Source organism: Panthera pardus, unplaced genomic scaffold, assembly GCF_024362965.1.
Source record: "Panthera pardus isolate Hobbes unplaced genomic scaffold, ASM2436296v1 HiC_scaffold_8, whole genome shotgun sequence".
In the NCBI taxonomy this organism is placed as follows: Eukaryota; Metazoa; Chordata; class Mammalia; order Carnivora; family Felidae; genus Panthera; species Panthera pardus.
The window spans coordinates 10,964,211-10,980,184 of NW_026527013.1; the positions used below are offsets into that span (position 1 = coordinate 10,964,211).

General features: G+C 43.5%; 2 protein-coding genes across 2 annotated transcripts; one reads left to right on the forward strand and one right to left on the reverse strand.

Annotated features, from left to right (window-relative positions):
* Nucleotides 1–4,234: 4,234 nt before the first annotated feature.
* Nucleotides 4,235–5,248, forward strand: LOC109261587 (olfactory receptor-like protein OLF4). The gene has a single exon (XM_019440093.2). The coding sequence runs from the start codon at nt 4,235–4,237 to the stop codon at nt 5,246–5,248; it is 1,014 nt and encodes a 337-aa protein (XP_019295638.2).
* An 8,860-nt stretch (nt 5,249–14,108) lies between these two features.
* LOC109261257 (olfactory receptor-like protein OLF4) lies at nt 14,109–15,140 on the reverse strand. Its single transcript, XM_019439831.2, has one exon. The coding sequence runs from the start codon at nt 15,138–15,140 to the stop codon at nt 14,109–14,111; it is 1,032 nt and encodes a 343-aa protein (XP_019295376.2).
* Nucleotides 15,141–15,974: the final 834 nt, after the last annotated feature.

Genomic DNA, 15,974 nt, shown 5'->3' on the forward strand with positions numbered 1-15,974 from the left:
CAAAATTTAAAAATAGGACTACCTTACGATCCAAGAATTCCACTACTGTTTCCAAAGAAAACAAAAATGCTAAATTGAAAAGATATACGCACCCCTATGTTTATTGCAGCATTCTTTACAATTGACAGGATATAGAAGCGACCTAAGTGTCTATCAATAAATGAATGGATAAGGAAAATGTGGCACACAAACACACACACACACACACACACACACACACACACACACACGAATATTTATCTGATGTGTCATTCACAAACATCTTCTCCCATTCTTTGGGCAGCCTTTTAATTCTCTTGCTTGTTTTCTTCACTGTGCAGAAGCTTTTTACTTTGGTGAAGGTCCAATAGTTCATGTTTGCTTTTGCTTCCCTTGCCTCCTGCAACACGTCTAATAAGAAGTTGTTAAATCCGAGGCCAAAGAAATGGCTACCTGTGTTCTCCTCCGGGATTTTGATGGTTTCCTGCCTCACGTTTAGGTCCTTTGTCCATTTTGAATTCATCTTTGTGTATGGTGTAAGCAAGTGATCCAGCTGACTTTGCATGTTGCTACCCAATTTTCCAGCATCATTTTTGAAGAGACCGCCTTTTTTTCCATTGGATATTTTTTCCTGCTTTGGTGAAGATTGCCCGTATCATTGTGGGTCCATTTCTGGGTTCTCTATTGTGTTTCATTGATCTGTGTGTCCGTTTTTGTGCCAGTACCATACTGTCTTGATGACTACAGCTTTGTAATACACCTAGAATTACCAAATGTTTTATAAATGTCAACTTTTAGCCTGTATTAAAAATACAAAACTCCTAGTTGATTTGTCAAAAGAATTATGAATCCAAGGATTATTGTACCCATGGTTTTACAGCAAATGAACACATCTTTGCTTGGTGGAGAGGGAATAGGTATTTTCTAGACTATCAGGAGTTGTGTTCCCACCACAACCCATGTTTTAAAGAACCAAGGGTCATAGTCAACACAGGTTCCTGAGCCATAGATTTGGAAAAAAACTTTCACTCAGGTCTGTGAAAAGTTTCAATGTTAGAGCTCTGGAGCCAGGAAGTTCGAGGAGGAGTAATAAAAATCGGATATGCCTGAATTCTAACCTGTATCTTGGGAACAGAGAATCTACAGAAAAAAATTCCATGCTGTCCAGATATGTTCCCATGGGGAGACAGGCTCAGGGGTTGGAGTAATAATGGGAAACGTGTCTAAGGAGTTGGTGCAGAGAATAGATACAGCAAACATAAGGAGCTATAAATATTTCCTCTGCTGCAGATCCAGGCATGTTTAACCCGAAGCTGGAGAAGACGTGGTTTTTGCATTTGGATTCTTAAGCCTGGCTTGAATGCTTCACTCCTTCCTGTTCTGGGAATACAGCTTCACTCTCGATCATCAACCAACAGGAAGGAATTCAGACTTCCACCTGGAGACGTTCCTCTCACAGACCCCATCCAGGTGAGGCTCAGAGCTCAGCAGGTATTTCAGGAAAGGTTCAGAGAGATTGGTAGCTGAAAGCTATTTAATAGACTATTTAATAGACTATTTAATAGCCTGTGAGAATATTAAAAGGAACTACACCCACGAAGACTCATGAGGGAGAGGACTCCTTGCTTCAGAAAGAGGAGATAGGATTTTCAGGATAGAGAAGAGGTGAAAAACTCCAAAGGGACCAGGGGGTGACTCCAAGCAGAGGGAAGCAGGGGTGTAGAGGCTCTGAGACCTGAGCCGGGCCTTCCAGGGAAGCTACAACTCAGGCTCGGTGTGTGTGAGATCGAAGGGGTGAGGCGGTGTGAGTGTAAAGCAGGTGGGTCGGTCAGGGGAGGCAAGCCAAGTGTTGGAAGGTATGGAATTGGGGGTTCATTCTCCAGGGGGGAGTCACTGGGAAGGGGTCAAGGTGGACAGTCGTGTAATTGCAATATTAGAGAGACCTCTTGGGTAATTGTGACTATTGGCTAGAGAGGCGCCAGCCCATGATAGGTGGAGACAGGACAAGGAACTGAAATAAGGCGATGGATTTGGGACCCCAGAGGTGGGGAAGCGATGGGGACTTTGAGAGAAGAAAAAAAATCAGCCAAATCTCCTCGCCAGTGAGAAGCACTCATTGTCAACACAGGAAGCTGTGCTAAGCTCTATATGGCGTAATCACTAAATCTGCCAACTACGTGAGCGGGATAGATACCTCTAGCCCTACCATTTGGGGAAGGATATTAGCATTGACAATAGTTTGGTTGGGTGGTGGGGGAAAAGAAGGGAGGGAAACAAACCAGAAGAGACTCATGACGATAGAGAACAAATTGAGGGTGGATGGAGGCAGGTGGGTGGGGATGGGCTAGATGGGTGGTGGGATTAAGGAGGGCAATGGCCGCCATGAGCACTGGGTGTGGTAAGTGATGAATCACTGAATTCTGCCCCTGAGACCAATATTACGCTGTGTGTTACCTGACTCGAATTTACAGGGGGGAGAAAAAGAATAGTTTGGTTGGTTCTCCAAGTCCAAATAGCAAACGTGTGGAGATCCCCAATTCAAAACCGGTTTCTGATTGTAAAAGCTTAGCATTTTATATCATTTAGAAAAGTTGTTCTTTAGCAAATAATTTTCTGAAACCCCCCACTTTTCTTGTACCCTGTGTATTTCCTTTTGTGAATTGTGGGTGTCTTCCCTTGTTATTCTGGTGGGATGTCTTGCTAACATGAAGACATTCCTACTTTTTCTTTTGGATAAATTGCTTTTTGCCGCTTTATTATTCTGGGCATCAAGGAGATGTGCCTGGGGTTGGGGTGTCGCCAGAACCAGGGTCACTTTCTCGTCACCAGCACCAGGGGCCACCTGAGCTCATTAGATCCTTCTCCCCACTTTTCTTGCTGTCAATTTTTGAATTTGATTTTTGTTTCTGTAAATACTGGACACAAAATGATCACCTTAAAATCGAGACCCATATCTACATGCTCACTGTAGACTTATCTACTAGAATTTGGATGTTTTTGCAACTTATAGGAAAGACAATCTGATATTGCACAGCTTGCCTTGTATCATTGTTTGCCCAATTATTGCGACTGGAGGTGAGAATAGTCTGGTTGTGACATGGTCCAAGGAGGCTATAGAGCATGTGTGTGTGTGTGTGTGTGTGTGTGTGTGTGTGATGAGCAGGTCTCAAGACAGAGGTCCTGGAACCATACCTCCAATACATGACCCTTAAAATACAGGTGCCAGATTACTACCGACAACGAATATAAGAAGGGTGCCTATTTCTATTCAAAGATTCCTTGGAGAGGAAATTAATAAAGTGCAAGGAACACCATGTGAAAGAGGGGTTCCTTGTGCCGGGAAGTTTCATCAGTGTCCGGGAGGCCACCTCATTCCTCCACATTCCCTGCCACCACCTCTCATCAGTCTTCCTCTCGCTCCTTCCCCTGGACACACTGGCTTTCTTTGAGTCTGGGTATTTAACACAATATGCAAACAACAAAAGGCAGCATGGTGAAGGGGAGTGGGAGACACTGGCTTCCGGTTGAGGAATTCCTTCCATGTTCAAGAAGGGGAGACTCACAGGAGTAAAAGGCCAAGCGAAGGGAATACTGTCAGTGATGCTGTCACAGGCTGTGTGGTGACAGATGGCAGCTCCAAGCCTGGTGAGCAGGGCGTGATGTTGACACTTGTCGAATCACTGTGTGGCGCCCCCCAAACTAACGTGACCTGGTGTGTCGACCACCCTCATGCTTTAAAAAATTAATTTAAAAAACCCACGTCTTTCCTCAGAGCCGTCGCACTCATGGTTCCCTCCGACGGGCACGCTCTTCCCCAGAGGACCTTGTGTCTCCTGTCTCCTCGAGGGCTCTGTTTACATGTGTGCCTGTGTACCCGAACAACCAGGAAGAGCCATCCCTCCATCCACGCTTCCCTTTACACAGGCTTTGTTTTTCTTCACAGCACCTGTCACCCCTGATATTTTATCTGGTCTCCTTTGCTTATCCCCTTTCTCCATCACTGAACCCTCCAGGCTTTTGTTTCTAGACACTTACACACTTTGCGTGAAGGTTAGTCAGTGCTCAAGGTTATTCCTCAAACGGGTGACAGAATTCCTCATTAAAAGTAGAGAAAATATGAGCACTTGGGGAAAATGTTATGTGTGGGAAGTGAATACCTATTCAGAGCTGGCATGGAGATGCTGAGCGGGGACAAGTTCCATACAAAAATGATGGATATTCACTTTTGAATGCAAATAAGAATTGTAGAATTTCAATGATATTTGCAATGTTCATTATTGAGAAAATCAGTCATGTTATTTTTTTTTTTTTGTTCCCTGGTAGTCACCTCCAGCACATGAATCCAGGAAATGATACACAAATTTCAGAATTTTTTCTTCTGGGATTTTCAGAGGAACCAGAACTGCAGCCCCTCATATTTGGGCTTTTCCTCTCCATGTACCTGATCACTGTGTTTGGGAACCTGCTCATCCTCCGGGCCGTCAGCTCTGACTCCCACCTCCACACGCCCATGTACTTCTTCCTGGCCAACCTGTCCTTTGGTGACATCTGTGTCACCTCCACCACCGTCCCAAAGATGCTCTGGAACATCCAGACCCAGAGCAAAGTCATAACCTATGAGAACTGCATCACACAGATGTATTTTTTCCTGCTCTTTGCAGGATTAGACATCTTTCTTCTGACAGTGATGGCCTATGACCGCTTTGTGGCCATCTGTCACCCCCTACACTACATGGTCATCATGAATCCCCGGCTCTGTGGACTGCTGGTTCTGGTGTCCTGGATCATGTGTGTCCTGAACTCCTTGTTACAAACCTTAATGGTGTTGGGGCTGTCCTTCTGTACAACCTTGGAAATCTCCCACTTTTTCTGTGAACTCAATCAGATGATCCAACTTGCCTGTTCTGACACCTCTATTAATAACTTGGTGATGTATCTTGCAGCTGTGCTGCTGGGTGGTGCTTCCCTGGCCGGGATCCTTTACTCTTACTCTAAGATAGTTTCCTCCATACGTGGGATCTCATCAGCTCAGGGCAAGTATAAAGCATTTTCCACCTGTGCATCTCACCTGTCAGTTGTCTCCTTATTTTACTGTACAGCCCTAGGAGTGTACCTCAGCTCTGCTGCTACCCAGAGCTCCCACTCAAGTGCCACAGCCTCGGTGATGTACACGGTGGTCACGCCCATGCTGAACCCCTTCATCTACAGCCTGAGGAACAAAGACATAAAGAGGGCTCTGAAAAGAATCGTTGGGGTTCCAGGGATGTAAGGGCCAATTGTCCTGGGGCTGAAGATATGCCCATGATTGCAGGGCTCAGAACCTCAGAGACAGGAGCTGCTATCCCTTTATCAGACTGTGGAAGTAGAATCTGATCTTTCTATTTCTTTCCTGGAATTTCCATTTGTTTGATTTCAACTTCTCTATACATTTAAGTAAATCATTTTATTAAGCTTCTGCTCTGTCTGATGTACAGTTTATCCTTTGTCCATTTTCATATGTTCCCAATGTTTTCCCCATCCTTGGGTCACAAAGGCCTAGAAATTTCTGTATCTTACAATGGGAAAGTTGGATTTCTTTTTCTTCTTCTTTTCAAGATTTTATTTAAATTCATGTTAGTTAACATATAGTGTAGTATTGGTTTCAGGAGTAGAACTTAGTGATTCATCATTTACTTGCAACACCTACCACTCATTACAAGTGCCCTCGTTCATGCCCATCACACATTTAACCCATCCCCCCACTCACCTCCCTCCAGCAACCTTCACTTTCTTCCCTATCGTTAAGAGTCTGTTATGGTTTGCCTCCCTCTCGTTTCTATTGTATTTTTCAGAAGTTGGATTTCTTAAAAATATTTTCATTTCAAATGACTTCTATCATGCCAAGTAGATTTCCCCAAGATTTCCCAAAAGAATAATCATTCCTCATATGGGAGGAAACTACACTTGGCCACTAAGCTCTTTACATAATTCTGTTGTCCGGGAGAATATAAAACCACAGTGTTCACCTTGAGTCTGTCAATCTTTTTATATCATTACCTTAACTACTCTTCCTGAGAATGTGGACTCTAACAGTGTTCCTTAAAATGAACAGGCTAAATGTCAGGCTATTGACATCGATGTCTAAGGTAGGAAAGCCCAGGCCCTCACCTATGCCCATGAACATTCCCACAGACATTTCCCTGACCAGAGCCTATGCTGTGACTGCACTGGCCCTTGGGGTACCTACTGTGATTGCAAGGCACCCCTCCACAACACCCATCTGGGAACTCTAAAAACACAAGGTTCATTACTCACAAACGCTGAGGGCACATGGGATTCCCAAAGGCCATTCAAGGAGGTCTCAGAGAGGGAGAGACTTTAACAGGGAAGGAAAGAGAGCACTATGAAGGATCTGGCTCTTGGGGGGTCCATGGGGGGAGTGACTATGTTTTTCTGGGCTCATTTTTTATGGATGAATTTAAAACACGAGTGGAGTTGGAGGATGGGCCGAATGGGCCAAGGAGAGGGGGAATGGAGGTATGGAATGATAAATAATGAGAATGGAAGACACAGTGTGTGGAATATAGTCATCGATGATGTACTAGGGGTATAATGGGACAGGTGTCAGTACACCTGTGTGAGCCCCGCATAAAGTACAGAGAAGTTGAATCACTGTATTGCAGACCTGAAACTAAGGTAACATCGTGTGTCAACTACACTCGTGTAAACAGTTAAAGAAAAGGAATAATAGAATATTATCCCCCAGTACTCAAAAATAACAACAGCAAAGACCAGAGAAAAAGCCCAGTAATGGAATGTGGGCACCGAACGGGAAAAGCGGGGTCACTCACAGTTGTTACCTAGATTACCAGGGCTTTCTGATGGGGGGATTTGTGGGAGGGGGGGCCTGCATGTTTGTATAGTAACTGAATCATACACCTGCCAATGTGTTAATATGAATGGTGGTCTTTGAAATGGATGCCTCAGAAATCAAAAGCCTAATGTCAGGCAATGACTGTACAAACAGGCTTCTGTGTCTCATAACTGGACTCTGTTGTTGTTGTTGTTGTTGTTGTTATTGTTGTTGTTGTTGTTTTTCTGTTATTCAGCCTGGCGTCCAGGAGCCTATCATAGCCACTGGCAAAAACTGATGAGCAAATCTGTACCTCCCCGTGGAGTCAACATGGAAAGACAAATTGGAATAAACACATTGATCTAATATGTTCTTTGTGTCAGAGGAGACCATAAACCCGAGGAGGCAAAGCACCCATTGTGTTCCTAAGCAAAATATTTCTTTTTCATGCGCTGCCTCTATTTACTGAAGCATGGAGGCTTTTGTCCGCAGCTGAGGTGGTTTGTTCACTGAGGTAAGGGGTTGCTTAGTGTCTTCTGTTTTATCTCCGAATTCGCTTCCCGTTTCTTCTGAAAGCTTTGCAATGCTACCTACTACATGAGTCTTCCTACCGTCGCATGAAATAGGTTCCTTTTCCCAGTATTTGTCACAAATGATGGCAAATGAACAGTATCAGCCCCGCCCCTTTCGTGCCTCCGTCCCTCTCTGAAATCTCTCTCACCTGCACAACCAGAGGATGTTTCACACGAGAGGTGGGTGTCCTGCTGGCATGTGGCTCAGGGTCCCCAGTTGTTCTGCACAAACTTGCATGTCCTTGAAACTCTCCCAGTTACCCAGAAGGGAGCCCACTTGTCCGTAACGTCGTGGGAAATAAACTTGAATCACAGAACGATCATGAGTGCTCTCCTCAACGTCAGATCATTTGCCACAAATAAAAATCAGCACATCTTCTAAGTGTCTAAGGTCCGTTCGCTTGGGTTATTGTGTCAGTCAGCTACTGCTGTATAACAGGCGGTCCTTGTCAAATGAGGTATCATAATACCTTTACAATCAAATGGAATCATGTGCAGGGGAGCGTTTCTGATCTCTGCTGGGCTCCTCGTGGGTCTGGGGTCAGGTGTGAATCTCTACATTGTGTTTCTCAGGCTCATGCGTGGTGTTGAGCTTGGCTGTAGTGCTCTTCTGTCTTCAACCGATTTATGGTCAGATACAGTTCCCGTATGGAGGTTAATCTTTTCTTTATGGAAACAAACTGCTTTATCATGTGAATTACTTAAATGTAATTCCATCGTTCATAAATCCATATTAACATTTGGCGTCCTTCCCCATTAGAAGTGCGATCTCCCAGCTCTCTTAAGTGAGAATCAGCTACCTGTTCTCTAGATCCTAACCTTAGCCATGCCCCATTCGATTTTTTTCCACTGAATTAAATCATTGGAGTGTAATTACACACTATAACCTGCATTATGTAAAGTGTGCGCTTTGGTGAATTAAAGGAGCCACACGCAAATGAACAGGAGATATTTCGAGTTTCTATTTGTGTATATTGTAATACTGTCACATAAGCTTTAACTGCTTTGCTGGAGAGTTTCTTTTCTAAGTTTATTTATTTTGAGAGAGAGAGAGAGAAGGAGAGAGAGAGAGAGAGATGGGGGAGGGGCAGAGATGGGGAGAATCCCAAGCAGGCTCCACAGTGTCAGCCCTGATGCAGGGCTCAGTGCCGTAATGTTAGGTAACTTCTAAACATTCAAGCATCCTGAGACTTTGCTGAGTTCATGTGTCAGCTCTAGCAGTTTTTTGGTGGAGTCTTTCGAGTTTTCCACGTAGAGTATCAGGTCATCTGCAAAATGTGAAAGTTTGACTTCTTTGCCAATTTGGATGCCTTTATTTCATTTTGTTGTCTGATTGCTGAGGCTAGGACTCCCAACACTATGTTACACAGCAGCGGTGAGAGTGGACATCCCCGTCATGCTGCTGATCTTAGGGGGAAAGCTCTCAGTCTTTTCCCATGGAGGGTGATAGTAGCTGTGGGCCTTTTTTTGTACGGCTTTTATGGTGTTAAGGTATGTTCCTTCTATCCCGACTTTCTTGAGGATTTTTATCAAGAAAGATTCTGTATTCTGGTGAATGCTTTTTCTGCATCCACTGACAGGATCATATGGTTCTTGTCCTTTCTTCTATTAATGTGATGTATCACATCGATTTGCAAACATTGAACCAGACTTGCAGCTCAGGAATGAATCCCATGTGATCATGGTGAATAATTCTTTGGATACACTGTTGGATTCAATTTGCTTGTATCTTGTTAAGAATTTTTGCAGGATATAAAATCAATGTACAGAAATCGGTTGCATTTCTATACAGCAATAATGAAGCAACAGAAAGAGAAATCAAGGAATTGATCCCATATACATAGACCTGGAGGAAACTGTAACTCACAGTGGTGCTGTGAGTTGACTCATCAGGAAGGGGTCACATTCATGGAAAAGGAAGAACAAAAAACCTAACTGGAGTTACTACTTCCAAACTGGTCTCTTGGGATCAGAGAGTCATTAGAGAAATGTCCTTTGTGTGCCAAAGGGTTGTCCACTTGGGAGCCATGCTGGAGTAAGAAGAGAGACATGTACCTAACGAGCAGATACAGGCTGCCGAAAATACCTCCTAGTCTCCTGTCTGTCAGTGTGTGCAACCTTAGACAGGAATGGGTGTGGTTTTCGTCTCTTTGTTCTGAGTACTAATAATGGCTGGGGGCTGATGCGTCTCTGACCTTCCTGCTTTCTCCATTGAGGAGAAAATGATCTATAATCTAGCATCCAGGGAGGAATTCAGCATCCAGGGAGGGATTCAGACTTCCACAAGGAGACCTTCCTGTCAGACAACTCAGCCTGGTCCATGGATGAGAGGGTCAGAGAGAGTGGAAGTTGAGAATACTAAATGTCATCTCCTGAGGGCCAATCCAATTTAGCCCAGAGCATATCGCTGTGTCTGTGTGTTTGCTCGCTTAATTAAGTTATAATGTATTTATTCAGTGCTAATGTCAGTTTCGCCCGAATGACTGCCGTTCACACTTTTGAAAATCTTTCTTACTCTATATCATTCAATTGCTATTATGGCCATGCTAGAAAAACTATGTTGAGATTGTTAAATTCAATGTGTGTTTCTAATGGAGTATAATTTTGTCCCCCAGGGGACATTGATCAATGTCTGGAGACACTTTGTCTGTCATGCTGGAGAGGTCACGCACAGAGGTCACGGATGCTCTGAACATCTTACAGGGCACAGGACGCTCCCCACCACAGGGCAGGCTCTGGGCAGGATGGGTGCAGAGACTGGGAAACTCCTGGTGAAAGAATGTCAGTATCTGTACGTAATACAGCTGCTTTCAGGTTCTGCATTCAACCTTGTAACACTTACTCTTATGCCAACAAATTCAGAATAACCCTTTGGCTCCTATTTGAAAGTTTCAAGCACAAACAGTGTAACAGTCCTGTAAGTTTTTTTCCAGGCTGCTGGGTGAGAGACAGTTCTTGTTATTTTCCTAAACCATCCCTCAGTTTCAGCCAAGGTCATATGTTTGTTGACCATTCTGATTGGTTTTATTATTATTATATGCCCATAGGTTATTTTCTGTCTCTCTCTCTTTTATTTTTAAAACATTATCAACATTTCAAACGATTTCCTGAGATCATTATTTCTCAATTGATTTTTGCAACATATTTTGATCATAAAATTTTTTAATTTTATTTAAATAAATCTATCTTCTTACTTCTGAGATTACGGCTTTATTTAGTGGTTTTGCTCACCTGTGAATGTTATATGTAGTTTCCTTGATGTTCTGCTATATTGTATGGCTACACTTACACTGAGGTCACAATCCCTCTGATGTTGGTAACGTGTCTGCGGGAGAGGACCAGTTTCATATTCTTCCAGATAGATATCCACTGATGCCAGTATTAGTTTAGACATCCCTTTATTCCAGATGTTATTTAGCAATTCAACCTTTTCCAACGAAATGAAATACAACCTTGCCATATGGTCAATGTCCTTATACTTTGAGACCTAATTTCTGAGTCATCCCACAAATACAAACCGAGCATTGTAGGAACATTATATATTACATTTTTTCGCGTGTAGGCCATTGACAGTTTAATTATGAATCCATGTTGATATCATTAACAGTTTCTTTTTTAGAGCCAATTTCAGTTAGCTTTTAGTTTTCACATAATTTTGCTGTGGACAGTTGTTTGGAAACTAGTCATTTTCACCTGGTTTCATTATCCCTTATTTTAAAAATTCTATAATTTTTCATATCCTTGGGGTTTTCATACTAACCATATATTCACATACATTTGTGACAAAAACAAAAGTGAACAAAAAGGTGAAATCCCTTCACCAGCGTATGTTTCTGTGTAGCACCAAGGACAGAGAACAAAAATATAAATATACGGATGGCATCATGCGGTCAAGCATAATCATATGAAACAAGTTATTTGGTACAAAACTGGACTGTCGTGATGTCGGGAGCATTTACAGAGCATGGTCTGGGGAAGCCTCTGTCCACTGGCTGACATACAGAATGAGGATTCGAGGTGCCCCTTGGGTTTGTGAAAAAGAGACCAATACCCAGAGTCCAAAAGTATCAATGAGAGGACCTCACATAGGGAAGGGAGACGAGCGCCTGGGTGGCTCAGTGGGTTAAGAGACCTCTTCTTGCGTTCGGCTCAGCTCAGATCTCACCGTTCGTGAGATCCAGCCCCATGTTGGGCTCTGTGCCCACAGCATGGAGGCTGCTTGGGACTCTCTCTGTCCCTCCCCTGCTTTGTGCTCTCTCTCTCTCTCACCCTCCCTCTCCTGCTTGTGCTCCCTCTCTCTCAAAGAAATAAACATTAAAAAGCGAAAGGGATAACAGGGCTGCCCTCACCTGCTGTCAGCCCCCATGAAGACGAATTGCCCAAGTAATGATGCGAGAGGCACGTGAAAGCAAAGTCTTCCGTGGTTGACCTTGTAACTGCGCACCTGGCAGCCAATCACGTGCGCTTCCTTTTGTGAAGTGTTGGCTTATCCCCTTGCTCATTTTTTCCCTTGGGCCCGCCATATGTAAGGTGTTTGACATTAGGAAGATATCGGCACTTTCGTCTTTGGGGGGAGGTAAGTGTGTTCTCACATGGTTTTTGCTGGGCATCAGGTGAGGTGGTTGGGTGCAAAGCTGCCAGAAGCGAGGAGGTTACTACTGTTCGTCACAGTCCCTCGGGGACCCTCTGAGCTTCTTGGATCCTTGAATTTCAATAAATAAAATTTAAAAAGTTGGGGTACTAACCTCTTTGGCTGTGTAATAGTTTAGCAGAAACAATTAGGAATTTCATTATTAGATCACAACTTAAGAGTCATCATTTACTCCCTCATGATGAAGTATTTATTTACTATAAGAGATACATTTCGATTTTCTGCAGCATAGACTAGCTTAGCACACTAAAGGGATTCTATGATTTAATTTTGACAAAAGTACAATCTATGATGTAGTACTTTCATGAGCTGTATTCGCTATTGTAGAAATGGGCTCAGAGGAATTCAATGTTCTGCTCAAAGGCCAAACCAATCAGCATGTAATCTTCATTGCAATGATGTCGGGATGTTTCCGGTTCTGAAACTCTGGGAAGTGGTTCCCAACCAGAGTTGCTCTTGGGATTTTTGTCCATGTCTGAAGAGGTGCTTCTGAATATCATCAGCCACAGGACAGCACCCGACAAAAATATTTATGCAGCTCCAAGGGTCAATGGCGAGAAGGTGAGGAAACCTGTTCCACACTAAGGTTTCTCCACTGTGCACACAATTCACCAGGGACTGTAGTTGAAATGCAAATTCTAATTCCTCAGGTCTCCAGGGGCCCCGAGGACCCTGCTTCTCTAACAAGCTCCCTGGTGGTGTTGATGCTGCGGGTCCTGGATGTGGAGAACAGACTGAGAGCAAAGCTGTGGTCCTTCGTTAGGAGAAATTTAAGTTAGAATTAAAGTTGTTAAGATGGCAATACTACCCCAAAGATCTACAGATTCAATGATAATTTGAAAATAACAAAAATGGGGTATGCTTGGAAAACATTTTAAAAACCATCCTAAAATTAAATAAAAAATCTTCCAAGCATGAGCACAGGAGGCCATCCCATTTATTTATGTATTCTTTAATTTCTTTCAGGACCATTTTATTGTTTTTATTTATAAGTCTTTTGACGGCAATAAGTAACCAATCATTCACCCCAGCGAATAAATCCCCTTAAACACTGCCACTGCTATTCCATACTTGATTGAGAGATGTACAGCTTGAGAAGAAATGTAGAGCATAGTAATAAAAAGGAGAATTTAAATTTGCTTTATCATAGTCGAGGTCATCTTTGACTCCGAGGCCGTATTAAGTCATTCTACTTTTTTGAATTTCTGTTTCCGTGTAGACTCCACTGGTAGACAAGTTTTTGATAATCAGTTTTGCCAGTGACTAATGTAAGCACTGGGGACATAGAGCCTGAGAAGAGAACAGAATCCTAATTCGGAGAAAAAAGCTAATGGCCCAGTATGAAACACACTGGTTTGTTCATCAGGAAAAACAGTTAAGGCAGTGATAAACAAAGGAATGACAGACTCAAAATGAAAAACTGTGGTCTCAGAGTTAGAATAGAATAGAATAGAATAGAATAGAAATGGCCTATTTGCCAAATTGAATTTATTCCAACAGAGAGGTAACAAATCACTATTCTTTTAGTAAAACTAAAAACATTATTATGTGGAGTGATTCTGTCATTGGTGAAGAAATTATTCTTTTTTCTTTAAAAATTTTTTAATATATTTTTTTATTTTTTAAGGGAGAGAGACAGAGGCAAAACATGAGTGGGGGGGAGGGCAGAGACAAAGGGAGAGACACAAATCTGAAACAGGCTCCATGCTCTGAGCTATAAGCACAGAGCCCAATGCGGGGCTCGAACTCAGGCACCAGGAACCTGAGCCGAAGTCAGATGCTTAACCAACTGAGCCACCCAGGTGCCCCTGTGAAGAAATTATTCTTAAGGAATCCAGGCAGTTCCATGAGACAAATGAGAACTCCTAATTTTCTATCACAGCTTGCGAATCAATTTAGAAATAAAAGAAAAAGATGAAGGGAAAAAGGTTGGATCACAGAGAGGGAAAAACTTACTAAAATGAGGAACTAAATTGTACTGAGTGGTTGAAAAAATAAAAATTCCAGGAAATAAATGAGAGACACAAACTCTATGTCTACAATCTGCTTAAAAAAACAAAACACAATTTCTGAGCTAAGACTTTGAGGCTTGCAATCCTGGGAAATTCTTCAACCGCAGGACAATTGGACCTTTTCTAACTGCCATCGCAGAGAATCTCTTCAGAGCCCCCTTTATATCTTTGTTCCTCAGGCTGTAGATGAAAGGGTTCAGCATGGGCGTGACCACCGTGTACATCACCGAGGCTGTGGCACTTGAGTGGGAGCCCTGGGTAGCAGCAGAGCTGAGGTACACTCCGAGGCCCGTACAGTAAAATAAGGAGACAACCGAGAGGTGAGATGCACAGGTGGAAAATGCTTTATACTTGCCCTGAGCTGATGAGATCCCACGTATGGAGGAAAGTATCTTGGAGTAAGAGTAAAGGATCCCAATGAAAGGACCACCACCCACTAAGATAGCTGCAAAATACATCACCAAGTTATTAAGAAAGGTGTCAGAACAGGCAAGTTGGATCATCTGATTGAGTTCACAGGAAAAATGGGGGATTTCCAAGCCTGTACAGAAGGACAGACGCAACACCATTGAAGTTTGCAACAAGGAATGCAGGACACTCGTGATCCAGGACACCAAGACCAGCAGTGCACAGAGCCGGGGGCTCATGATGACCGTGTATTGCAGGGGGTGACAGATGGCCACAAACCTGTCATAGGCCATAATGGCCAGGAGACAGATGTCCAATCCTGAAAAGATTATGAAAAAGTTCACCTGTGTGATGCAGTCCTCATAGGTTATGACTTTGCTCTGGGTCTGGATGTTCCAGAGCATCTTCGGGACGGCGGTGGAGGTGAAGCAGATGTCTACAAAGGACAGGTTGGCCAGGAAGAAGTACATGGGCGTGTGGAGGCGGGAGTCAGAGCTGACGGCCAGGAGGATGAGCAGGTTGCCAAACACAGTGATCAGGTACATGGAGAGGAAAAGCCCAAATACGAGGGGCTGCAGTTCTGGACCCTCTGAAAATCCCAGAAGCAGAAATTCTGATATCCGTGTAATATTTCCTGGTTCCATGAGGTTGCACTGACCACGAGGAAAGACGATGGGAGACATCATTAATTTTCACCTGAACAGCATCACTCACATTGTTGCAATGCTACGATTTATATTTTGCTCTCAAGAAGTTGTAGTGAGGGTCAAACATATTCCAGGCATTGTCTAGACAATAAGTCCGGGAAATCAAAAGCCAGTATAATCCAGTGGTGGAGAATGAACAGAAGGAAATAAAAATATCAGTAGGACATCAGAGGGTGTCAAGTTCTGTGAAGAGAACGAGAGTAGGTGTAAAGGAGAGCGTGGGTGCAAGTGTTATTTTGTAATTGGTGTTCAGTCAAGAACAGTGAACAAGGCGACATCTGAACGGAGACCTCAGGGAAAGGAAGGCGGGAGCCACGAGCATGTCTGGGGAAGTGTGTGCTGGCTGAGGGAATGGCCTCTGCTAAGGCCCGAGGATGATCCTACTCTGAGCTATTTGGGTCCCAAACAGGAAGCATGTGTAGGAAGGGGAGTGAACAGGAGGGAAATCAGAGACGGTGTGAGGCAATTTCAAGGAAATGGGCGCTGCTGGTTAACCCGCAAGAAAACAGAGTCGCTCACCCACACTATGTGCTGCTTGTATTTTAGACTCTACTTGCGAAGTCTCCTGTAAATTGACATCGAGCCCTCCTGAGTACTGTGTGTTGATTGAGTTCTGGCATCTGTATTCACCTTAGAACATATTAGACCGTGTACCCCTGTTCTGAGGATGAATCTCACTCCAAAAAGCATGCACACACACACACACACATACACACACACCCCAAATGATTGTTTCTCTGGCTGTGTTCTTACCATGACTTCTCACCCCCAGCCCCCGTGATTAAGTCTGGAGGGAGTATAACTCAAGCTGGC

What these genes read in the sequence shown, in the direction of transcription:
- LOC109261257 (XM_019439831.2), bottom strand. Translation starts at nt 15,140, where the DNA reads ATGATGTCTCCCATCGTCTTTCCTCGTGGTCAGTGCAACCTCATGGAA.
- LOC109261587 (XM_019440093.2), top strand. Translation starts at nt 4,235, where the DNA reads ATGATATTTGCAATGTTCATTATTGAGAAAATCAGTCATGTTATTTTT.